The sequence below is a fragment of the Oncorhynchus tshawytscha genome, linkage group LG26 (genome assembly GCF_018296145.1).
Source record: "Oncorhynchus tshawytscha isolate Ot180627B linkage group LG26, Otsh_v2.0, whole genome shotgun sequence".
Taxonomy (NCBI): Eukaryota; Metazoa; Chordata; class Actinopteri; order Salmoniformes; family Salmonidae; genus Oncorhynchus; species Oncorhynchus tshawytscha.
The window spans coordinates 26714636-26741900 of record NC_056454.1 but is presented as its reverse complement, the minus strand read 5'-3'; the positions used below and the strand labels follow the sequence as shown (position 1 = coordinate 26741900).

Genomic DNA, 27265 nt, shown 5'->3' with positions numbered 1-27265 from the left:
AGGGTCAGTGTGGAGGCTATATACAGGGGGTACCGATAGGGTCAGTGTGGAGGCTATATACAGGGGGTACCGATAAGGTCAGTGTGGAGGCTATATACAGGGGGTACCGATAGGGTCAGTGTGGAGGCTATATACAGGGGGTACCGATAGGGTCAGTGTGGAGGCTATATACAGGGGGTACCGATAAGGTCAGTGTGGAGGCTATATACAGGGGGTACCGATAAGGTCAGTGTGGAGGCTATATACAGGGGGTACCGATAAGGTCAGTGTGGAGGCTATATACAGGGGGTACCGATAAGGTCAGTGTGGAGGCTATATACAGGGGGTACCGATAAGGTCAGTGTGGAGGCTATATACAGGGGGTACCGATAGGGTCAGTGTGGAGGCTATATACAGGGGGTACCGATAGGGTCAGTGTGGAGGCTATATACAGGGGGTACCGATAAGGTCAGTGTGGAGGCTATATACAGGGGGTACCGATAAGGTCAGTGTGGAGGCTATATACAGGGGGTACCGATAAGGTCAGTGTGGAGGCTATATACAGGGGGTACCGATAGGGTCAGTGTGGAGGCTATATACAGGGGGTACCGATAGGGTCAGTGTGGAGGCTATATACAGGGGGTACCGATAAGGTCAGTGTGGAGGCTATATACAGGGGGTACCGATAAGGTCAGTGTGGAGGCTATATACAGGGGGTACCGATAAGGTCAGTGTGGAGGCTATATACAGGGGGTACCGATAGGGTCAGTGTGGAGGCTATATACAGGGGGTACCGATAAGGTCAGTGTGGAGGCTATATACAGGGGGTACCGATAAGGTCAGTGTGGAGGCTATATACAGGGGGTACCGATAAGGTCAGTGTGGAGGCTATATACAGGGGTACCGATAAGGTCAGTGTGGAGGCTATATACAGGGGGTACCGATAAGGTCAGTGTGGAGGCTATATACAGGGGGTACCGATAGGGTCAGTGTGGAGGCTATATACAGGGGGTACCGATAGGGTCAGTGTGGAGGCTATATACAGGGGGTACCGATAGGGTCAGTGTGGAGGCTATATACAGGGGGTACCGATAGGGTCAGTGTGGAGGCTATATACAGGGGGTACCGATAGGGTCAGTGTGGAGGCTATATACAGGGGGTACCGATAAGGTCAGTGTGGAGGCTATATACAGGGGGTACCGATAGGGTCAGTGTGGAGGCTATATACAGGGGGTACCGATAGGGTCAGTGTGGAGGCTATATACAGGGGGTACCGATAAGGTCAGTGTGGAGGCTATATACAGGGGGTACCGATAAGGTCAGTGTGGAGGCTATATACAGGGGGTACCGATAGGGTCAGTGTGGAGGCTATATACAGCTACCGATAGGGTCAGTGATAGGGTCAGTGTGGAGGCTATATACAGGGGGTACCGATAGGGTCAGTGTGGAGGCTATATACAGGGGGTACCGATAAGGTCAGTGTGGAGGCTATATACAGGGGGTACCGATAGGGTCAGTGTGGAGGCTATATACAGGGGGTACCGATAGGGTCAGTGTGGAGGCTATATACAGGGGGTACCGATAAGGTCAGTGTGGAGGCTATATACAGGGGGTACCGATAGGGTCAGTGTGGAGGCTATATAGGGGGTACCGATAAGGTCAGTGTGGAGGCTATATACAGGGGGTACCGATAAGGTCAGTGTGGAGGCTATATACAGGGGGTACCGATAGGGTCAGTGTGGAGGCTATATACAGGGGGTACCGATAAGGTCAGTGTGGAGGCTATATACAGGGGGTACCGATAAGGTCAGTGTGGAGGCTATATACAGGGGGTACCGATAGGGTCAGTGTGGAGGCTATATACAGGGGGTACCGATAGGGTCAGTGTGGAGGCTATATACAGGGGGTACCGATAAGGTCAGTGTGGAGGCTATATACAGGGGGTACCGATAAGGTCAGTGTGGAGGCTATATACAGGGGGTACCGATAAGGTCAGTGTGGAGGCTATATACAGGGGGTACCGATAAGGTCAGTGTGGAGGCTATATACAGTGGGAGGCTATATACAGGGGGTACCGATAAGGCTATATACAGGTCAGTGTCAGTGGAGGCTATATACAGGGGGTACCGATAAGGTCAGTGTGGAGGCTATATACAGGTACCGATAAGGTCAGTGTGGAGGCTATATACAGGGGGTACCGATAGGGTCAGTGTGGAGGCTATATACAGGGGGTACCGATAGGGTCAGTGGATGTAATTGGTAAAATAACAATAGCAAGGCTATATACAGGGGGTACCGATAGGGTCAGTGTGTGGGGGCACCGGCTAGTGGATGTAATTGGTAAAATAACAATAGCGAGGCTATATACAGGGGGTACCGATAGGGTCAGTGTGTGGGGGCACCGGTTAGTGGATGTAATTGGTAAAATAACAATAGCGAGGCTATATACAGGGGGTACCGATAGGGTCAGTGTGTGGGGGCACCGGTTAGTGGATGTAATTGGTAAAATAACAATAGCGAGGCTATATACAGGGGGTACCGATAGGGTCAATGTGGAGGCTATATACAGGGGGTACCGATAGGGTCGGTGTGTGGGGGCACCGGTTAGTGGATGTAATTGAGGTACTATGTAGGTAGAGGTAACGTGACTATGCATAGACTAACAGAGTAGCAGGGGCGTAAAAGAGGAGTCTGGGTAGCTTTTTGATTAGCTGTTCAGGAGTCTTATGGCTTGGGGTTAACAGATGTTTAGAAGCCTCTTGGACCTAGACTTGGTGCTGCGGTACCGCTTGCCGTACGGAAGGAGAGAGAACAGTCCATGACTAGGATGGCTGGTGTCTTTGACATTTATAGCATAATTATAATACAGAAAGGCACAATTTATAGTGCAATATTTACACGTGTTTTGGGGAAGGGGGAACTGGGGGGGGCAAGTGTTTTTTAAAATTGTGCAATATTTAGCAATAATAATAAGAGGTGTGTGTGTGTGTGTGTGTGTGTGAGAGCTAAAGTGTGAAGAGTCTGAGCAGGTGGTCAGTCCAGTTCAAGTGTTCAGCAGTCTGATAGCTTGTAGATACCAACAGGCTCAAAGACAGTTTCTATCAGACCTCATGCCGATACCGTCCGCCCGATGGTAAGGGAGTGAACAGCTTGTGTGTGAGGTCTATGAGGGGAGGGAGAGGTACTGTATGTCTGAGAGGGTTATGCTATACGCAAGAGAAGGTGTCAACGCAAAGGGCTGATGTAACAGAAATATAACAACAATGTCCTATAGCAAAGGGCTGATGTAACAGAAATATAACAACAATGTCCTATAGCAAATGCTAATCTAAAGCCACTTAAAAGTTTACATGTGTAAATATTGTATATGTGGGAATGAAAGCCACAACTTTGATCCATGTGCTAAGCAAACACTGAACCACTGATGTGACACTCATCTTTTCTCTCTTCTTCTTTCTCTCCTCTCCTCCTGCAGTCATCCCCGACTCCCTCACCGTTGCCGCGCCGCCACAGACCCTCTCCCAGGTGGAGGGAGACACGCTCCAGCTCAGCTGTGAGGTATCCCGGGCGACGGAGCAGCACACACACCTGTCTGTGGGTTGGTACCTGCGCTCCCCAGAAGACGCTGTCGCCCCACCCCTGGAGATCCTCACTCTGTCCCGGGACTTTGTCCTCCGGGCCGGCGGGCCATACAAACAGAGGATGACCTCAGGAGACCTGAGACTGGATAAGACCAGCGCTACGTCCTACAGGCTGACCATCCACCGGCTGCAGCCTGCTGACCAGGGCCTGCTCTACTGCCAGGCTGCAGAGTGGATCCAGGACCCCGACCGCAGCTGGTTCGCCATGACCCGCAAGCAGGCCGACAAGACCCAGCTACGTATACAGCCCACTGGTGAGTAGGGGGCGACGGGAGTGGTGAGATTGTGTGTGTGTGTGTGTGTGTGTGTGTGTAAGTTTGTGACTCGTCATACACAGTCTCTGAGGGCTGATCAGTATCTCTCACTAAGCTCATTAGAGCACTAAGGAGAGCTTACCAAACCTCTACGGACTGCCCTTATCAGTGTATTCGTGCATGTGTTGACTGGCATACAGGAAACACAAAGCTGGATTGTTACAAGGGTCAGAGATTGCACAGGGTCAGGAAGCAGGAAGTACACACACCCTGACAATAATGGAGTGTTTCATGATAGTAGTGATAGTAGTACGTCATCTCATTGGGCTTCCTGTGACCTTGAAGTCAGAGACGAAATGTCATTTCTATTCCTCAGTGTTCCCTCTGTGTATCCTACAGTGAAACTCCCTTTGTGTCTGGGCTCGTCTACTGTATATGACACATACTGCTCTGTTTGTGACGAGAGTTAAATCTCTCAGCCATCCACGGTTATACTGGGGAAATTCCCCCAGAGATAGGAGGAGGGTGGAGCGGAACAGGCGAGAGAGCGAGACAGAGGAGATAGTATGCTTCTTATGATAATGATCTTATAATTAGCTGTCGACCTCTAACCCAGCAGACAGGGCACAAGAACAGAGTCTGAACTACACACACACTGTACTATCCTTGTGAGGACTTCTAGTTGTTCTGGATAGCAAAATCCCCCAAAACACACATTACATACAGGGCCACTGTACAGTACAATACTGTCTTTGGTGCAAAACATTTGTATAATTTTTATTTTTTTGCAGAATGACAGTGGAATTATTCATTGATTGTTAATGGCGCCCCAGATCGTGATCAGAGGATGTTCGATAGGAAGACTCTGTCTCTCAGAAGAGCAATAAGTTAGCCAAGAGAGGCACATAGAGCTCTGCATCTCCTCTTACACCCACTCTCTTTTTTTATAATCTAAAAATGGATGGGAGTGTTGTAGTGTGACAAAGGGAGTAGAGCAGGGCGTGTATGTGTCTACTGATTGTGTGTGTGTTTGTGTTGGAGGCTCTTTCATTAGGCTGTGTGTATTAGAGGGAGGGAGAGAGAGGACCCTGAGACAGCCCCATCACTGGCTAATCACCCACAGACAGAGAGGAGAGAGGCTAGACAAGGACAGAATCCTAATGGACCTCTTCTCTTTCCATCTCTCTCTCTCCCTCACTTTATCGTTCTCTCCCTTTCTCGTCACATCTCTCCCTCTACACATCTTTAAACCTCTCTTTTTTTGTTTTTTTCACTTTATCTTTCTTGTTCTCTGCTCTCCTTGCCTTTCTGTTTTCAGACCCTCTCTGTTTCTCCCTTTAACGTCTCATCCCACATCTCTCCCTTGCCCCCTTTTATCTTTTCCCAACACTCTTGTTTTCTAACTTCCTACTCTCTCGCTGCATCTGATTGGCCTGCTTCTTTTCACGTTTAATTTATTACATACTGTTGACAGGTGCATGTCTCCACTTTTAGCTCCTCCCTTCCTCCGTGTCTCTCACCTCTCAGTATTGCCCAGGCACAGTTCATGGCAGTATTCATGAAGACGCATCATAGCAAAAAGTTTCAAAACGTTGTGCAATGGAAAACGTAAAAAGCATTTCTTATTGGACAAGTTGAGATGGTACCTCCCCATTTTCATCTGTTTGCTTCAGTTTGGTGCCCAGTGAGTACGACCCAGTGTCCCATGGCCATGTTTGTTGCTGAACTCTAAGTTGTCCTTGTAAAGCAGGTCACAGCTCCATGAGTTTAGATCCAGCCAGGAATACAGATCTGATGTCACAATGCAATATCCTGCCGCTTCATTGGTCAATGATCGTCACTTGCCTTTGTTTTGGCATCTGCTTTCCACTCTGTTAGTGATGACCTGTTTGTGTGTGAGTCTGCTTGTATCTGTCCAGGCAGTGCCAGACTGTTAGCTATTAGGCTCATTGTTATTTTAGAGACAAGCGCTCAGCGTGAAAGTTCACTGTGTGTGTGTACGTGTAAACAGTCACCCCCCTCCCCTCTTCAAATGGCAGGCTTTGAACTTTTCCACGACTGTGTTTTCTCAGGAAGTCTGTTTAAAGTCTTTATAATTACAGCCAGGGGCTAGCACCTCTCTGAGAGCAGAGAGGGAATGAGATGCACAGAGCAGACCGTCGCTCATCATGTTGAAATGAATACTGTAAATAAAAGCTGGTGCCGCCGTGTGAGGAGTCCATCTATAATTGGGAGCCCAGTCAGAGGTGTATGCAGAGACAGCTACACTGATAATGTTTGCTCGGCCTCCTCTCCTCTCTCTTCTGTCAGGAAGAGCGAAGGAGACGAGCGGAGTGGCGAGGCTTTTTTCGTCTGCTGTAGAGAATCTTAATTCGCTGTGTTTCTGTGTTGGAGGTGAAACCAAGGGGAGAGGAGGATGAGAGAGGAGAGGAGGAGGCTGTCAGAGCTGTGCTTCACTGTGGGCATAGCTGACCCCTTGTGTGACCACCCCCCTTTCTCTTTCTCTCTCTCTCCTCTTGCTCTCTCTGCACCCAATGTGACAGGCAGCAGACATTAAAGAATAGGATGTGTTAGTGTGAGGCATTTTAATTTCATATGCTGGTATTTAAAGAAGGTCTCTATCCCGAGCAGCTTGTCATGCTCTCATGCGTTATATGAGGATGAGGGAATATGTGATATGCAACAGCTAAATCAGAGTTGATGACTCCTTCGCTCTCTCTGTCTTTGGGAGAAACTGGCAGCTGAAACCATATTGATGCTAAATGTTAAAATAGGGGATGACAATTTCTCTTATCCCTCTCCCCTTTCCTTCCCCCTCTCCTTCCCCCTTTCCTTCCCCCTCTCGTTCCATACCGCCAGATCGGGACTTCAGCATCCTGGTGGAAAGTAACATCCATCTCTTTTCATTAAGGACTGGAGTGTGTTGACATGTGCTATCTGGAGACAGGAGGAGCTAAACTCTGCTTTTTAACAAATTTTATCTCTCTCTCCCCCAGATCGGGACTTCTCTATCCAGGTGAGCACGGAGCGGCGGTCCTTCACGGCGGGCGAGCCGCTGGAGCTACGCTGCACCATCGATGCCCAGAGCGTGCCCGAGCGCTTCTTCTCGGTGTCGTGGGTGTTCAGCAGCTCGTCGGTTGCCGTGATAGGGCCCAGCGCTGTGCCCGTCCTGGGACCCGACTATGTGGCGCGCGAGGCCGCCGGTCACATGACCGTGCGTAAGGAGAGCCCCGCCGTGCACCTGCTAAAGTTGCAGCGCCTCCGACCAGAGGATGCTGGGAAATACATCTGTAGAGTCACGGAGAGGGAGAAGACGCCCACTGGGGACTTTATAGACAGGAGCAAGAGGTCACGCAACGTTCAGATCACTGTCCAGCCCATCAGTGAGTATCAACACGGCACGCTATTGGCCCCTTTGCATTCAAAGAACATTTAGCAGTTTTAAAGCAAATTTCCTTGAAATTCTACACATTTTGCCATGTTTAATCTCTATTCATGTGATATTTGATTGACCAAAAAATTACAACAATATCTATGGGCAAAAAAATGTTAGCATACATGGGCAAGTTGATCTGGACATTTCTGGCCGGTTATAAATAGCTCTCTAAGGTATGTAATGACTAATATGACAAGAGGAACTGATCATTTCTAAATTGCACCATGCATTATACTATTACAATTTTCAAGAATAGGTTTAAAGAATTGGGGCCCCTGCGCCTCTTCACTCCACGACCCGTCGCGTCCCCCACGGGAGGCGCGTTTCTCAGTTTGGGAACCACCGAGTTAAACGACATTTGATTGACACTTTGATAGTAGTATGCTTTTCTAATGATATACATTATGCATCCTCCCAGAGCAGAGGTCAGATACCTCTATTCCAGAGAACAATAGAGCCTCTATTGTGGACCGTGAGTCTCACTGAGAATAAACCGCTCTTTATTACACCATTATTTTCTATAGGGCTGAGAATTGCCTGGGACCTCACAAGATGATATTACCATGATACTTGGGTGCCGATACGATATGTATTGTGATACTCGCGATTCGATACTTGGATTTTATTGCGATTTCTGTTCCAAACATATTGCTCACTATACACTGAGTGCACCAAACATTAGGAACACCTTCGACACCCCCCCCCAGAACAGCCTCAATTCGTCGGGGCATGGACTCTACAAGGTGTCGAAAGCGTTCCACAGGGATGCTGGCCCATGTTGACTCCAATGCTTCCAACAGTTGTGTCAAGCTGGCTGGATGTCCTTTGGGTGGTGGACCATTCTTGAAACACATGGGAAACTGTTGAGTGGGAAAAACCCAGCAGCGTTGCAATTTCTGGCACAAACTGTTGCACCTGGCACCTATAGTTGAAGTCGGAAGTTTACATACACCTAAACTCAGTTTTTCACAATTCCTGACATTTAATTCTAGTAAAAATTCCATGTCTTAGGTCAGTTATGATCACCAATTTATTTTATTGTGAAATGCCCCACTGGGAATGTGAAATGTCAGAATAGTAGGAGAGAGAATTATTTAAGCTTTTATTTCTTTCATCACATTTCCAGTGGGTCAGAAGTTTATACACTCAATTAGTATTTGGTAGCATTGTCTTTAAGTTGTTTAACTTGGGTCAAACATTTTCGGGTAGTCTTCCACAAGCTTCGCAAGCTTGAATTTTGTCCCATTCCTCCTGACAGAGCTGGTGTAACTGAGTCAGGTTTGTAGGCCTCCTTTCTCGCACACGCTTTTTCAGTTCCGCACACCAATGTTCTATTGGATTGAGGTCAGGGCTTTGTGATGGCCACTCCAATACTTTGACTTTGTTGTCCTTAAGACATTTTGCCATAACTTTGGAAGTATGCTTGGGGTCATTGTCCATTTGGAACCAAGCTTTAACTTCCTGACTGATGTCTTGAGATGTTGCTTCAATATATCCACATAATTTTCCATCCTCATGATGTCATCTATTTTGTGAAGTGCACCAGTCCCTCCTGCAGCAAAGCACCTCCACATGATGCTGCCACCCCCGTGCTTCACAGTTGGGATGGTGTCTTCTTCCTTGCTGAGCGGCCTTTCAGGTTATGTCGATATAGGACTCGTTTTACTGTGGATATAGATACTTTTGTACCTGTTTCCTCCAGCATCTTCACAAGGTCCTTTGCTGCTGTTCTGGGTTTGATTAGCACTTTTCGCACCAAAGTACGTTAATCTCTAGGAGACAGAACGAGTCTCCTTCCTGAGTGGCATGACAGCTACGTGGTCCTGTGGTGTTTATACTTGCGTACTATTGTTTGTACAGATGAACGTGGTACCTTCAGGCGTTTGGAAATTGCTCCCAAGGATGAAACAGACTTGTGGAGGTCTACAATTTTTCTGAGGTCTTGGCTGATTTCTTTTGATTTTCCCCTGATGTCAAGTAAAGAGGCACTGAGTTTGAAGGTAGGCCTTGAAATACATCCACAGGTAAACATCCAATTGACTCAAACAATGTCAATTAGCCTATCAGAAGCTTCTAAAGCCATGACATCATTTTCTGGAATTTTCCAAGCTGTTTAAAGGCACAGTCAACTTATTGTATGTAAACTTCTGACCCACTGGAATTGTGATGCAGTGGATTATAAGTCAAATAATCTGTCTGTAAACAATTGTTGGAAAAATGACTTGTGTCATGCACAAAGTAGATGTCCTAACCGACTTGCCAAAACTATAGTTTCATAACAAGAACTTTGTGGAGTGGTTGAAAAATTAGTTTTAATGACTCCTACCTAAGTGTAAACTTCCGACTTCAACTGTACTACCATACCCCGTTCTAAGGTACTTACATTGTGTCTTGCCCATTTACCCTCTGATTGGCAGACATACACAATCCATGTCTCAATTGTTTCAAGGCTATAGAAGGACAAATACTGGAGTTTGGGTGCAGGTACAGAGATGACTAGCAGTAGCTAACACTACCTAGCAATTCAAATATTATTTGTACTTGGGGTCAAAGTATCAATATAATATTGTTCAAAATAATATTGTGATATGGAACTGTATCGAATTTTCCCCCATCGCTTATTTTCTGTCTGAGTGGATCGCTAAATATTGGTAATGCAGTATTATGGTCCTTCTCATTTCCTTAGCTCAGAGCTGCGAGTGAGCTGCTAGGTTGGATAATGGAGAGAGCTGGAGAGGAGGATGCAGGAGGCTGAACTAACAGCCGTGAAATGAGAGTGTGAAGAAGGAGAGAGGAAGGAACGGGGCCTAGCTCTCCAGGGCCCACTAATGGATCCCCGGGCTAAATTAATGTGTTCTGCTGGAGCTGAGTGACTCAGCTGGGCTTTCAGTGTTGGCCACTAGGGGCGTGCTGGAACACTGGGAGGCGATATGAAGCCTAATCTAGCTAATATAACCCTCCCAAAACCTCCAGTGCCCAATGTTCTCATCCTCTCTCTTTCTATCCTGATGTATCCTCTCTGTCTAGTAGTTCAGTGTCCCCCCCAGTCTGCAGCTCAAAAGCCTCTCTATCTCTCACTCTCTGTTTCTAAGGGCTGGTGTTGAATGCTAAAGCCTGCTGTTACCAGCATAAAAACACAATAACAACCCACCCCAACTCACCCTAAATATACCATCATCCACCACCTGCACCCAACCATCCTGACCTTACCCAAGAACCCCCCACTTCACTCCACTCCCGCCCAAACTGTCCCAAAAACAAAGCCCCCCTGGCCCCCACATGGCCCCAGTAATCCCCAGGGATTCTCCCTAATGGGACCTTTTGTTTCCCTAACATAGATTTAATGTTCTATAAAAGCATTGTATGTTTAATAACCATGGTTACAGCAGGGAGGGAGGTCTTAATGGAGAGTGGGTAGAGGGGTATGGGGTCAGGATGACTCCCCCAACTCACCCGCCTCTAGTTACCATCCCTTGTATCTGGACCCATTAACAGCGGTGATGGGGTAGTATGGGTTAGAGAGGGTTGAGAGCAGGAGGACGGGAAGAGAGAGGTGTAAACAGTGCTGACAAATCAGTCCTGATGAATGAGTTTACCTTGGGCAGGGAAGAGGGGTAAATGCGCTGCTATGAATTACAAACACACAGAGAAAAGGGAAAGAGGGAGTGAGAGACGGGCAGTAGAGAGAGAGAGAGAGAGAGAGACACAGAAAAGGAAGGGACAGAGACAGAGAGAGAGAGAGAGAGAGAGAGGAGTAAAGAGAGAGGGATAGAAACAGAAGAGAGAGAGAGACATGAACAGAAAGGGATATGGTGGGAGAGAATGAACAATTGGGAGACAGGGAGAGAATTGAAAGAGGAGAAAGACAAAAACAGGCGGGTTTGAAGAGGAGAGAAGCTGCCCTCTGCCTGCCTAACCATCTGTGATGTTCATACAAATCCACATTGACACTAAGAGCCGAGAGACAGAGACGATGTATGATGTATTTAACATGGGGAAAAGCTGTGGTGAAATTAAAAGATAGAGAAGAAGAGAAAGGGATGGAGGCCTTCCATTTGTTCATGTAAGTGTGGAAAGGCTGCTTCATTTTGTATTCTCCCAGGGCTGGGGCTTGGCAGGAGGGGTGGTTAGCACCCAGTCAACCCCTCATACTCTTGACAGCAGAGAAAACGAGATGGAGGGAAGGAGAAAGAAGCCCTCCCTGTAGACTCAGATCACCCGAGGGTTGAAGGGGTTGTTGGGGCCAAGCAGCACTCTGCCAGGCTCTGCAGTGTGTGAAAGGCGCTGAAGTGATGCGAGAAGGAGAGAGAGGGTCTGTTTTAAAGCACAGGGGACGGGCAGCTAAAGACTTTTATCCTCCTGCACTTTTTTCTGAGGAGGAATCCCTCAGACGCTGGGCCGTGTGATCTCAGGCCCGGCCCCTAAGCCCTGGGTGGACCTGGGTATCAGCTGCATTACATTAGGTGTCAGAAGTGGGATCTGCTAACCAGAACGCATCAGTCCACTGGGGTCTGTGTGTGTCTCTGACAGTTCCTCTCTCTCTTTTTCTCAGCTGCCCCAAGTTCAGAGTCGAGTGATCATCTCCACAGATACAGGCTGCTGTGACAAAAATACAGTACATGCATAGGCTAGTCAGTAGTATACTCCAGTCACTGGTAGACACGATACTGCCGTGGTTCTTTTTGTCCTCTGAATTGTTTTACATGTGAAGCCTGGTTCTAGTGTTTAATTATTTAAATGTAAAACCTTGTCAAAATGTCATTGGAGAGGTTTTGGTCCATTTGGACTTATTTTGTATATGTTCTATCACTCCTTCTACCTCAACCCTCCCTCTCTGAATTCTCTCTCTCTCCCCACTCCTCTCCTCTCTCCCTCCACCAGAGAGTAACGTCACAGTGTCTTTGTCCAGTAACTCGTCAGAGGTCCAGGAGGGGGACGTGGTCCAGCTGACCTGCTCCATCCACTCCACCACAGGTCCTCTCTCTGTGGCCTGGCAGTGGAGTGAGAAGCAGGGCTCCACCTCTCCCCAGGACCTGGTCTCCATAGACCGCGACGGGACCGTCCGACCAGGCCCTGGGTACCGTGAGCGTTCCAGCTACGGGGAGATCCGGGTAGAGAGGGTACGGGAGGACATCTATACCCTGTCCCTATACAACGCTCTGCCTGGGGACGAGGGGCTGTACCGGTGCACGGCCACAGAGTGGGTGGAAGCCGGGACTGAGCCAGAGCAGAGCTGGGAAATAATAGGAGAGAAATCAGCCACCAAGACCATCACTGTTAAGACCGTGGGTGAGTGTGTGTAGTAGGGAATTTTTGTTTGTTTGTTTGTTTGTTGTTTAACCTTTATTTAACTAGGCAAGTCAGTTAAAACTTCTTGACGCTACCCATCCCGGTACCGGGATAATTGTCATCAGCAACCGCTGAATAGCATAGCGCCACAGTCAAATAATATTACTAAAAAATATTCATATTCATGAAATCACAAGTCCAATATTGCAAAACACAGTTTAGCCTTTTGTTAATCCACCTGACGTCTCAGATTTTGAAATGATGCTTTACAGCGAAAGCAATCCAAGCGTTTGTGTAAGTTTATGGATACATAACATTATGTACACTAAGCATTAAGTAGCTAGGTCATGAAAATCAGAAAAGCGATCAAAAAAATAGTTTGATCTTCGGATGTTTTCACTCACAAGACTCCCAGTTACTCAACACATGTTCCTTTTGTTCCACAAAGATGATTTTTATACCCAAAATACCGACATTTGTTTGTCCCGTTATGTTCAGAAATCCACAGGAAAGAGCGGTCACAACAACGCAGAAGTATATTCCAAATAATATCCATAATGTCCACAGAAACATGTCAAACGTTTTTTATAATCAATCAAGTTGTTTTTAAAATATATATTCGATAATATATCAACCGAGTGTGTAGCTTTTTCAATAACAGCGGTAGAAACAATGGCTGCTTTACTCAGTTGCGCAAAACTCACTCTGAGAGCCCCCACCTATCCACTTACACAATGTGATCCTTCACGCTCATTTTTCAAAATAAAAGCCTGAAACTATGTCTAAAGACTGTTGACACCTTAGGGAAGCCATAGAAAACGGAATCTGGTTGATATCCCTTTAAATGGAGGATAGGCATGCATAGGAACAGCGAGGTTTCAAAATAAGAGGCACATCCTGATTGGATTTTCCTCAGGCTTTCGCCTGCAATATCAGTTCTGTTATAATAACAGACAATATTTTGACAGTTTTGGAAACTTTAGAGTGTTTTCTATCCTAATCTGACAATTATATGCATATTCTAGTTTCTGGGGCTGAGAAATAGGCAGTTTCAAATGGGTATGTTTTTTAGCCAAAAATGAAAATATTGCTTGTCAGCTCGGGGATTTGAACTTGCAGCCTTTCGGTTCCTAGTTCAACGCTCGAACCACTAGGCTACCCTGCTGCCCAATGACTCAGGAAGACATATATATCAGGAAGATATCTATATATCACACACACACACACACACACACACACACACACACACACAGAGCATATAAAGGGAAAGGGGATACCTAGTTAGTTGTACAACTGAAATGTGTCTTCTGCATTTAACCCAACCCCTCTGAATCAGAGAGGTGCGGGGGGCTGCCTTAATCGACATACACGCCATCGGCGTCCGGGGAACAGTGTGTTAACTGCCTTGCTCGGGGCAGAACGACTGATTTTTACCTTGTCAGCTCGGACACACATACAGTATACATATCAAGGTCATCTCTGTCACGATTTTCTCTAGAGTGAGCACCCAAATACACACACACACACGTCCAGTCCTTCCGGGCCTAGATAGTTGGTAAGCGTGTGCGGGGGATGTCAGGAGCACAAAGAGGGCAGTCATTTTCCTACCTGTTGTAAGATATTGTGATGAATAGCTCACTGAGAGGCTGGAAAATAAAGCATGCTTTATTCATGCAGAGCCAAGGGGTGTGTGTCACTACAACACACACACACCATTCTGACTTCAGATATAGTTTTTATTTTTCATGATATTATGGACAGAACACACACAATCTTGACTTGAGACACACCCGCACTACTTGCGTACACACAGATGATCTAGAATTATTCAAATGAAAATGTGTTTAGCAGTGGGCAGGCTTTCCTCTGTCAGTGAGTTAAGCTGAACATCACTGGTACAGACTGACTGAGAGAGGCAGTGGAGCGGTGCACTGACTGAGGCGCTGGGGGAACCAAGGGCTCAGTACACACACACACACACACACACACACACAGAGAGAAGGGATTAGTCCCTGCAGCAGAGTATTGTGGTGCTGTGGAGGGAGAGAAAATATGTCCGTTTTTTTAATTGGCCATTTGTTGTGTTGTAGTAAAAACGGATGAGTTATAGGTAACTGACAAAATAAAGGAAACACCAACATAAAATGCCTTTATAGGGCATTGGGCCACCATGAGCCAGAACGGCTTCAATGTGCCTTGGCATAGATTCTACAAGTGTCTGGAACTATATTAGAGGGATGTGACAACATTTTTTCATGAGATATTCCATCATTTGGTGTTTTGTTGATGACCACCGCTCCAGAATCTCCCATAAGTGTTCAACTGGGTTGAGATCTGGTGACTGAGACACACTAAGCTCCTTTGAGACCCCTCTTTCAAAGTCACTGAGATCTCTTCTTCTAGCCATGGTAGCCAAAATAATGGGCAACTGGGCATTTTTATACATCACCCTAAGCATGATGGGATGTTCATAACTTAATATACTCAGGAACCACACCTGTGTGGAAGCACCGGCTTTCAATATACTTTGCATCCCTCATTTACTCAAGTGTTTCCATTATTTTGGCAGTTACCTGTATGTAGATTATGTAGATGTTTATTTTGTTATTGTTCCTACACATTGTTTTTATTTTATTTGTGCCTGTCTCTGTGTATACAGTATGTGTGTCAGTTTCCCTGTGTGTGTCTGTATCACGTGTTTGTGCCTCTGTGCGCGTCCTTGTGTCTTCAAGATGTGTAGCATCTGCTTGCCTCAGTCTCTACTGAAGTCTCCTCTGAAGAGCAGTGACAGTCAGCCAAGGTATAAATAGGCCTGCACTCTTTTCCTCTGTTCATCCTCTCCTCTATTCTCTCTCTTCTCCTTTAATCTGTTTCTCCTTCTGTTCTTCCATTCCCTTTTTTCACAATGCGTCTTTTTCCAAATTGGCTGTCTGGCCCTTGGGGATTAGTGATAGTGTCCTCTGGGGTTTGACAGAGAGGTGATGCGTTGCCATGGTGAAAGTGTTCATTAGGGGATCCTGGTAGCTGATTGGCTGAAGAGTGCCCAGGAGTGATTGGGTTGGCAGGTCTGTGATGTCAAGCCCAGGTCCTTAGACCTAACAAACACATACATAAGCAAACATGCACACACATGATAGGCATACACTTACAATCGACTCACAACGACACATACATAGGAAAGGGCATATTAAGGTAATATAATAGGAAAGGAATTATCAGTGTGAACTTGTCTCTCCCATCACAGAGGCCGACAGTGATGGAGATGGATGGAAGAAGACAGAGAGAGGGAGGGAAGGGCTGAACGAGAGATGGAAGGAGAGCGAGAGAGGAGAGTTATTGTCTAATGTAGAATTATGGACTGTGGCTGCTGTCCCAGCAGTAGCCAACAGTCTGGACATAAAACCATCGATTACACACCCTGAAGGACACAATGGACAACTCACTGCCAGGAGAGGAGGGATGAGGAGAGGAGGGAGAGATGACAAGTGAATAATAGGGAAATCTGCACAGTCTCATAGACATTAATTATCGGATCTTGTAAAAATCAGAAAGTGGTCTCACTCACTCACTGTTTCTCTCTCTCTCTCTCTCTCTCTTTCTCTCTTTCTCCCTCTCTGAAATACATGTACAGTGGGGCAATAAAGTATTTAGTCAGCCACCAATTGTGCAAGTTCTCCCACTTAAAAAGATGAGAGAGGCCTGTAATTTATCATAGGTACACTTCAACTATGACAGACAAAATAAAAATAAAAAATCCAGAAAATCACATTGTAGGATTTTTAATGAATTTATTTGCAAATTATGGTGGAAAATAAGTATTTGGTCAATAACAAAAGTTTATCTCAATACTTTATATACCCTTTTATATACCCTTTGATGGCCATGACAGAGGTCAAACGTTTTCTGTAAGTCTTCACGAGGTTTTCACATACTGTTGCTGGTATTTTGGCCCATTCCTCCATGCAGATCTCCTCTAGAGCAGTGATGTTTTGGGGCTGTTGCTGGGCAACACAGACTTTCAACTCCCTCCAAAGATTGTCTATGGGGTTGAGATCTGGAGACTGGCTAGGCCACTCCAGGACCTTGAAATGCTTCTTACGAAGCCACTCTTTCGTTGTCCGGGCGGTGTGTTTGGGATCATTGTCATGCTGAAAGACCCAGCCACGTTTCATCTTCAATGCCCTTGCTGATGGAAGGAGGTTTTCACTCAAAATCTCACGATACATGGCCCCATTCATTCTTTCCTTTACACGGATCAGTCGTCCTTGTCCCTTTGCAGAAAAACAGCCCCAAAGCATGATGTTTCCACCCCCATGCTTCACAGTAGGTATGGTGTTCTTTGGATGCAACTCAGAATTCGTTGTCCTCGAAACACGACGAGTTGAGTTTTTACCAAAAAGTAATATTTGGTTTCATCTGACCATATGACATTCTCCCAATATTCTTCTGGATCATCCAAATCAAATCAAATTTTATTTGTCACATACACATGGTTAGCAGATGTTAATGCGAGTGTAGCGAAATGCTTGTGCTTCTAGTTCCGACAATGCAGTAATAACCAACAAGTAATCTAACTAACAATTCCAAAACTACTGTCTTATACACAGTGTAGGGGGATAAAGAATATGTACATAAGGATATATGAATGAGTGATGGTACAGAGCAGCATAGGCAAGATACAGTAGCTGATATCGAGTACAGTATATACATGTGAGATGAGTATGTAAACAAAGTGGCATAGTTAAAGTGGCTAGTGATACATGTATTACATAAGGATGCAGTCAATGATAGAGTACAGTATATACGTATGCATATGAGATGAATAATGTAGGGTAAGTAACATTATATAAGGTAGCATTGTTTATATATTTACATCATTTCCCATCAATTCCCATTATTAAAGTGGCTGGAGTTGAGTCCGTGTCATTGTCAGTGTGTTGGCAGCAGCCACTCAATGTTAGTGGTGGCTGTTTAACAGTCTGATGGCCTTGAGATAGAAGCTGTTTTTCAGTCTCGGTCCCAGCTTTGATGCACCTGTACTGACCTCGCCTTCTGGATGATAGCGGGGTGAACAGGCAGTGGCTCGGGTGGTTGATGTCCTTGATGATCTTTATGGCCTTCCTGTAACATCGGGTGATGTAGGTGTCCTGGAGGGCAGGTAGTTTGCCCCCGGTGATGCGTTGTGCAGACCTCACTACCCTCTGGAGAGCCTTACGGTTGAGGGCGGAGCAGTTGCCGTACCAGGCGGTGATACAGCCCGCCAGGATGCTCTCGATTGTGCATCTGTAGAAGTTTGTGAGTGCTTTTGGTGACAAGCCGAATTTCTTCAGCCTCCTGAGGTTGAAGAGGCGCTGCTGCGCCTTCTTCACGATGCTGTCTGTGTGAGTGGACCAATTCAATTTGTCTGTGATGTGTATGCCGAGGAACTTAAAACTTGCTACCCTCTACACTACTGTTCCATCGATGTGGATAGGGGGGTGTTCCCTCTGCTGTTTCCTGAAGTCCACAATCATCTCCTTAGTTTTGTTGACGTTGAGTGTGAGGTTATTTTCCTGACACCACACTCCGAGGGCCCTCACCTCCTCCCTGTAGGCCGTCTCGTCATTGTTGGTAATCAAGCCTACCACTGTTGTGTCGTCCGCAAACTTGATTGAGTTGGAGGTGTGCGTGGCCACGCAGTCGTGGGTGCACAGGGAGTACAGGAGAGGGCTCAGAACGCACCCTTGTGGGGCCCCAGTGTTGAGGATCAGCGGGGAGGAGATGTTGTTGCCTACCCTCACCACCTGGGGGTGGCCCGTCAGGAAGTCCAGTACCCAGTTGCACAGGGCAGGGTCGAGACCCAGGGTCTCGAGCTTGATGACGAGTTTGGAGGGTACTATGGTGTTGAATGCCGAGCTGTAGTCGATGAACAGCATTCTCACATAGGTATTCCTCTTGTCCAGATGGGTTAGGGCAGTGTGCAGTGTGGTTGAGATTGCATCGTCTGTGGACCTATTTGGGCGGTAAGCAAATTGGAGTAGGTCTAGGGTGTCAGGTAGGGTGGAGGTGATATGGTCCTTGACTAGTCTCTCAAAGCACTTCATGATGACGGATGTGAGTGCTACGGGGCAGTAGTCGTTTAGCTCAGTTACCTTAGCTTTCTTGGGAACAGGAACAATGGTGGCCCTCTTGAAGCATGTGGGAACAGCAGACTGGTATAGGGATTGATTGAATATGTCCGTAAACACACCGGCCAGCTGGTCTGCGCATGCTCTGAGGGCGCGGCTGGGGATGCCGTCTGGGCCTGCTCTCTAGCAAACTTCAGACAGGCCTGGACATGTACTGGCTTAAGCAGGGGGACACGTCTGGCACTGCAGGATTTGAGTCCCTGGTGGCGTAGTGTGTTACTGATGGTAGGCTTTGTTACTTTGGTCCCAGCTCTCTGCAGGTCATTCACTAGGTCCCCCCGTGTGGTTCTGGGATTTTTGCTCACCGTTCTTGTGATCATTTTGACCCCACGGGGTGAGATCTTGCGTGGAGCCCCAGGTCGAGGGAGATTATCAGTGGTCTTGTATGTCTTCCATTTCCTAATAATTGCTCCCACAGTTGATTTCTTCAAACCAAGCTGCTTACCTATTGCAGATTCAGTCTTCCCAGCCTGGTGCAGGTCTACAATTGTGTTTCTGGTGTCCTTTGACAGCTCTTTGGTCTTGGCCATAGTGGAGTTTGGAGTGTGACTGTTTGAGGTTGTGGACAGGTGTTTTTATACTGATAACAAGTTCAAACAGGTGTCATTAATACAGGTAACGAGTGGAGGACAGGGGAGCCTCTTAAAGAAGAATTTACAGGTCTATGAGAGCCAGAAATCTTGCTTGTTTGTAGGTGACCAAATACTTATTTTCCACCATAATTTGCAAATACATTTATTAAAAATCCTACAATGTGGTTTTCTGGATATTTTTCTAATTTTGTCTGTCATAGTTGAAGTGTACCTATGATGAAAATTACAGGCCTCTCTCATCTTTTTAAGTGGGAGAACTTGCACAATTGGTGGCTGACTAAATACTTTTTTGCCCCACTGTATATGAGGGCAGTAAGATACTGAAATATGGGTTGATATCAATAAGAATCGCAGACTAGAATGGAAGATGTTACGGAGGGATATCTGCGTGAACTGTGGAGTGAAGTGTACTGTACCAGGGAATCTCCCCTCCTCCTCTTTCTCAACTCTCTAAGTGGTGTAGGGTAGGTCTATGTTGGCCCTATTAACTGGACCAGGGTGACTTATCTTAATGAGGAAGGTTTGGATTGGCTAGAGAAAGAAGCAGGTCGAGTATCAGCTCTTAGAGCAAATCTCTCCCTGGAGCCTTCTTTGGTGTTGCATCGCCATTAGTTCTAAACTCTGCTATCTCACACCGTTACAAACTCACTCACTCACTTCGATGAGACACGCATACATTTGCTGCCGCCCGGGCAGTCATGATAAATTGATCTGTGCTCCGTTGGCACAGGGCTCTAGAACTAAGCCCCAGTGCACCCTGGGTAAATGTGTGCTAATCTCAGTAGGAGAGTCCTCCCCCGTTCAACCACTGGTGACCATTAACCTTATTAGTGTTGCATGGTATACTGACTCGTCACTAATTTTTCGATACTAGAACATGAAATGCGTCTCACGTCGTCTACTGAGAGAGGATCAAGTCTGTCTATTAGCGCAGCCCATGTCTCCTTATAGTGTGAGAGCACAGTTTCCTGCTCCGGATCCACTTACTGGTGGCCAGCTCTAGCCTGTCCTGAGGAACCACTACACTCCCTGGGAGTCTGGGCTGTATCACCACTTCTGCTGCACAAGCAGTTAGCAAGATGATCTTTGCTCGAGTCTCAAACTGACCGTGTGTGTGAATGACATCATGGGGCTTAAAGAGACACATAAAATAAGAGATTGCTTTCTTCTATACAAATGGTGTTGATCAGTACAATGAAGTAAGTCCCAAATGGAAGGGAAATGGATTGTTTTTCATCTGTAGCCCAATGAAATCAGCTAAAACCAGGTCTAACTCAATTTGAATATGCAATAACTCCTATTGAATATGCATTCACCTGGATTGTGAATAGGCCTAGGCTACACCTTGATTTACCATTCAAATAAATTATTACTATTATGTTGTTATGTAGTAAGATGGGTAAATAACTAAGTCAAATGTATTGTATAATTGATTAATTAAAGCATACATTCAACAACTGCCTCACCTAAAGCCCATTATTGTGGGAAGCTGCTATAGACCAAGTGCTAACAGTCAGTATCTGGAAAATATGTGTGAAATGCTTGATAATGTATGTGATATCAACAGAGAAGTATATTTTCTGGGCGGTTTAAATATTGACTGGCTATCATCATTCTGCCCACTCAGGAAAATACTTCTAACTGTAACCTGGATCAGGTTGTCAGTCAACCTACCAGGGTAGTTACAAACAGCACAGGAATTAAATCATCAACATGTATTGATCACATTTTACTAATGCTGCAGATATTTGCTTTACAGCAGTTTCCAAATCCATAGGATGGAGTGATCACAATATAATCTAGGAAAACCAAAGTTCCAAAGGCTGGGCCTAATATAGTGTATAAGAGGTCATACAAGAAGTTTTGTAGTGATTCATATGTTGATGATGTAAAGAATATTTGCTGGACTGTGGTGTGTAATGAGGAGCAACCAGATGCTGGACTTGACGCATTTATGAAACTACTTATTCCAGTTACTAATAAGCACGTACCCATTAAGAAAATGACTGTAAAAACTGTTAAATCCCCTTGATGAGGAACTTAAAACTGTACAGTTGAGAGGGATGAGGCAAAAGGTATGGCAATTAAGTCTGGCAGCCCAACTGATTGGCAAACGTACTGCAAGTTAAGAAATCATGTGACTAAACTAAATAAAAATAAACTACATTATGAAACAAAGATAAATGATATAAAGAATTATATTAAAAAAGCTTTGGGGCACCTTAAATTTAAATTTGGGAAAAAAGCCAACTCGTCTCCTTCATTTATTGAATCAGATGGCTCATTCATCACAAAGCCCACTGATATTGCGAACTACTTTAATGACTTTTTCATTGGCAAGAAAAGCAAACTTAGGGATGCCATGCCAGAAACAAACGCTGACAATACACATCCAAGTATATCAGACTAAATTATGAAAGACAAGAATTGTACTTTTGAATTCCGTGAAGTCCGTGTGGATGAAAAAATTGTCTGTCAACAATGACAAGCCACCAGGGTCTGACAATCTAGATGGAAAATTACTGACGATAATAGCAGATGATATTGCCACTCCTATTTGCCACATCTTCAATTTAAGCCTACTAGATAGTGTGTGCCCTCAGGCCTGGAGGGAAGCAAAGTCATTCTGCTACACAAGAATAGTAAAGCCCCCTTTACTGGTTCAAATAGCCGACCAATCAGCCTGTTACCAACCCCTTAGTAAACATCTGGGAAAAAATGTGTTTGACCAGATACAATGCTATTTTACAGTAAAACAAATTGACAACAGAATTTCAGAACGCTTATAGGGAAGGACACTCAACAAGCAGAGCACTTACACAAAGGACTGATTGGCTGAGAGAAATTGATGATAACATGATTGTGGGGGCTGTCTTGTTAAACTTCAGTGCAGCTTTTGACATTATCGATCATAGTCTGCTGCTGGAAAAAACAATGTGTTATGGCTTCACACCCCCTGCTATAATATGGATAAAGAGTTACTTGTCTAACAGAACATGGAGGGTGTTCTTTTTAATGGAAGCCTATCAAATATAATCCAGTTAAAATCAGGAATTCCCCAGGGTAGCTGTTTAGGCCCCTTGCTTTTTCCATTTTTACTAACGACATGCCACTGACTAAGTAAAGCCAGAGTTTCTATGAATGCGGATGACTCAACACTATACACGTTAGCTACTACAGCGACTGAAATGACGGCAACACTCAACAAAGAGCTGCAGTTAATTTCAGAGTGGGTGGCAAGGAATAAGTTAGCCCTAAATATTTCTAAAACTAAAAGCATTGTATTTGGAAAAAAGCACTCAATAAACCCTAAACCTCAACTAAATCTAGTGGAAATTGAGCAAGTTGAGACTAAACAGCTTGGAGTAACTAGATTGTAAACTGTCATGGTCAAAACATATTGATGCAGTAGTAGCTAAGATGGGGAGAAGTCTGTCTATAATAATAAATAATAAAGCGATTCTCTGCCGCCGTAAGGCAAGTCCTACAGGCCCTAGTTTTGTCACACCTTGATAACTGTTCAGTTGTGTGATCAGGTGCCACAAAAAGGATGGATGTACACAGAGAGCTAATATTAATAATATGCATGTCAATCTCTCATGGCTGAAAGTGGAGGAGAGATTGACTTCATCACTACTTTTATTTATGAGAGGTATTGACAAGTTGAATGCACCAAGCTGTCTGTCTAAACTACTGGCACACAGCTCAGACACCCATTACATACCCCACAAGACATGCCATAAGAGGTCTCTTCATAGTCCCCACATCCAGAACAGACTATGGGAGGCACACAGTACTACATAGAGTCATGACTACATGGAACTCTATTCCACATCAAGTAACTGATGCAAGCAAGTAACTGATGCAAACTGATGCAATTTTTCCAACAATTGTTCAGACAGATTATTTCACTTATAATTCACTGTATCACAATTACAGTGGGTCAGACCTTTACATGCACTAAGTTGAACATCTTGGAAAATTCCAGAAAATGATGTCATGGCTTTAGAAGCTTCTGATAGGCTAATTGACATAATTTGAGTCAATTGGAGGTGTGTCTGTGGATGTATTTCAAGGCCGAACTTCAAACTAAATGCCTCTTTGCTTGACATCATGGGAAAATCCAAAGAAATCAGCCAAGACCTCATTAAAAAAATTGCACACCTCCACAAATCTGGTTCATCCTTGGGAGCAATTTCCAAATGCCTGAAGGTACCACATTCGTCTGTACAAACAATACTACGCAAGTATAAACACCACTGCTCCAAAACCACAATAAAAAAGCCAGACTACGGTTTGCAACTGCACACAGGAACAAAGATTGTACTTTTTGGAAAAATGTGCTCTGGTTTGATGAAACAAATAGAAATGTTTGGCCATAATGACCATTGTTACGTTTGGAGGAATAAGGGGAGGCTTGCAAGCTGAAGAACACCATCCCAACCGTGAAGCACGGGGGTGGCAGCATCATGTTGTGGGGGTGTATTTCTGCAGGAGGGACTGGGGCACTTCACAAAATAGATGGTATCATGAGGATGGAAAATGATGTGGATAAATTGAAGCAACAATCTCAAGACATCAGTCAGGAAGTTAAAGCTTGTCGTAAATGGGTCTTCCAAATGGACAATGACCCCAAACAAACCTGACTTCGTTACACCAACTCTGTCAGGAGGAATGGGCCAAAATTCTCCCAACATATTGTGGGAAGCTTGTGGAAGGCTACCTGAAACGTTTATAAAATAGGAGGAGATAGGAAATAGGAGTTATGGAATAGAAACTAGGGTATAGGAATTAGGGAATAGGAACTAGTTATCCAATTTAGGGAATAGGAGCTATGGGTTGGTTTGGAATTTAGCCTTACTATCCAACATTAACACATAATTTCCTGTCTCCCCAGAATCCTCCTTCGTGGTGTCGGCGTCGTCACGGACGCCTAGCGTGACCTTTGGCGACTCGTTTGATCTCCAGTGCCTGGTCAAGCCCCGCCATAACCCTCGTGTGCCCGCCTCCGTCACCTGGCGCTTCATGCCCTCCAGCTCGGGTTCTGCCGGCGAGGGTGGTGAGGGTGGCACAGTGGGCGAGTTCCGAGACCTGGTGACGTTTACCCGAGAGGGCACGCTGCAGTGGGGCGAGCAGCTGCTGGGCCAGGGCACCCGCACCACCGTGGACCGTTCCCATGCCAACACCAACTTCAGGTTGTCTGTGACGCGTGCTGGGCGTAGGGAGGCGGGGACATATCAGTGCTCTGCCCTCCTCTGGAGGAGGAACTACGACAACACCTGGAGCAAAGTGGCCAACAGGACGTCCAACCTGCTGGGGATCAGCGTGTTACAGCCAGGTGGGAGACGCACACACGCCTTGAGCCATGTGGCCAACCAACCACACTTCTGGACATGAATTAACACACAAAAAAGAGACACACACAGAATGACTGCGGTAGGCCTGAGGTCGGGGAATGTTTAGAGGTGAACATATGCTGCACAGGTTTTCTCCTCCCTGTCATCCTTTGTTCTGTGAGAGTCCTGTACAGTCTGAGGAGTGAGTCCTGTATTAGCATTGTGTGTTCTGCCCATTAGGTCTGTGGTGCCACGGACCTATAGGTGTTAGTCTTTCTCTGCTGTAATTGCTCTCGCTCTCTTTTGACGGACTAATTGTGTGTGTGAGAGAGAGTGCTTGCATGCGTGTTTCTGGGCGTGTAGCACTGGGCAGGGCGGAACCTCCTAATGGAGCAGTGTAATGTCCCCACTAGATAGAGGTAGTGATCAGAGAGGAAAATAATAGGTGGGGAAAAAAAGAGAGGGACTGAGAAAGAGGGGGGGAAGGAGGAATCGAAAGAGGTCCTTGAACTCTTTCCCTCATCAACAATTGTCTAACTACACCCCATGGCATCACGTGCTGCTGCAATAATAGGCTTTTATTCGCTCACACCCACACACACTGTATACCGTTCCTTTGGGATCCCTCATTGTCGACTATGATTTCCCTCCAGGGGTCAGGGTTGTGGTGTGGATCTGGCTGGCTGGCCGTAGGTCTGGAGATGGCTGGATAGGCTAATCCATGACCTGGTGATCTTGTCGCAGGGGTGGCTGTTACACACACACTCTGAACAACCCACTGATGACGTTGAGGCAGAGTTTATGTGTAGTGGAGGTTAATGTCAGTGCTTGTGTTCCTGGGTTCCCAGGTTGTTTATGTAGTCTCTCTGTGAGGAGACTGAATGACATTACTGTCACTCTGGTCTTGAGCTGAGCTGAGGAGTGTTTCTGTTTGTGCAATGTGCACTACCTCATTAAAGTGTGTGGGTGTGCCCTGTGTTGCTCTCTGTTTTCCTTCCCCATCTACACACACACACACGCGCACACACACTGAGTCTTATACAGCTAACCTTGTGGGCACACACAATTCAGTCCCATTCAAAGTCCTATTTACCCTAACACATACTCTTACTCTTACCCTAACCTTAACCCAAAAACCGAACCCTAAAACTAACCCTAGCCCCTAAACCTAATTCGAACACTAATTCTAACCTTAAACCTAAACCCTCTAGAAATAGCATTTGACCTTGTGGGGTTCAACAAAATGTCCCCAGTTGGCCAAATTTTTGTTTGTTTACTATTCTTGTGGGGACTTCTGGTCCACACACACAGGAAGCTCCTGCTTTACTATCACTGAGACTGGCTGTGTGGGGTTATACCACTTTACTGTCACTGAGACTGGCTGTGTGGGGTTATACCATTTTACTATCACTGAGAATGGCTGTGTGGGGTTATACCACTTTACTATCACTGAGACTGGCTGTGTGGGGTTATACCACTTTACTGTCACTGAGACTGGCTGTGTGGGGTTATACCATTTTACTATCACTGAGAATGGCTGTGTGGGGTTATACCACTTTACTGTCACTGAGAGTGGCTGTGTGGGGTTATACCATTTTACTGTCACTGAGAATGGCTGTGTGGGGTTATACCACTTTACTATCACTGAGACTGGCTGTGTGGGGTTATACCACTTTACTATCACTGAGACTGGCTGTGTGGGGTTATACCACTTTACTATCACTGAGAATGGCTGTGTGGGGTTATACCACTTTACTATCACTGAGACTGGCTGTGTGGGGTTATACCACTTTACTGTCACTGAGAGTGGCTGTGTGGGGTTATACCATTTTACTATCACTGAGACTGGCTGTGTGGGGTTATACCACTTTACTATCACTGAGACTGGCTGTGTGGGGTTATACCACTTTACTGTCACTGAGACTGGCTGTGTGTGTGACTGATGTGTCAAGGTGAGGCTGATTACAACTCAGCAGAGAGATGAGCTCAGTGACTCTGCTGATCAATAAGACAGCCAGCCATTAGAATATAGTCAACTGTACAGGGTTTCTCTCTCTGTCCCACTCCCTCTCTCACACACACACACACACACACACACACACACACACATCAACCTCAGACCATACACACACACACACACGCACACACACAGGTCTGTGCTCTGAAGCAGCTCAGGGACAGACAGTGTTCTGACCTTAGCCACTCAAGCTGAACACAGTCTTACCAGACCCTTCAGGAGCCATTTGGCAATCGATTTATCATCCTGCACGCTTGTTTAGTTTCCCTGATGTGCACTTTACTGTCTTTACCCCTAGTGAAGAGGACCAATGACACGCGCACACACATTTAGAAAATCAATGGAGCTCTCTTTCACTCTCTTCTGGCTCCGCACTGTCTCCATGACGACGTGATCAGTTACCTTGGAAAAGCTATCAGTTACTGTGACAATGTGATCGGTTACATTGGCATGAGTTACCATGGCGAAGTAATCAATTATGGTGGCTATATTCCATGTATAGTCCATGTATAGGCTTGGGCTCACAGGAGTATTTGATTGGCTGTGAGGTGGA

At 45.8% G+C, this 27265-nt stretch overlaps 1 protein-coding gene across 2 annotated transcripts in view; it reads left to right on the top strand.

Moving 5' to 3' along the window:
- The window catches only part of igsf3 (immunoglobulin superfamily, member 3), a 101861-nt gene that overhangs the window by 51888 nt on the left and 22708 nt on the right, over positions 1 to 27265 (top strand). For both annotated transcript variants that reach the window (XM_024389432.1, XM_024389431.1), the window contains exons 3-6: positions 3455 to 3874; positions 6871 to 7257; positions 12192 to 12599; positions 24257 to 24697. In XM_024389432.1, coding sequence (XP_024245200.1) covers positions 3455 to 3874; positions 6871 to 7257; positions 12192 to 12599; positions 24257 to 24697 — 1656 coding nt within the window. The remainder of the gene's footprint in view (positions 1 to 3454; positions 3875 to 6870; positions 7258 to 12191; positions 12600 to 24256; positions 24698 to 27265) is intronic.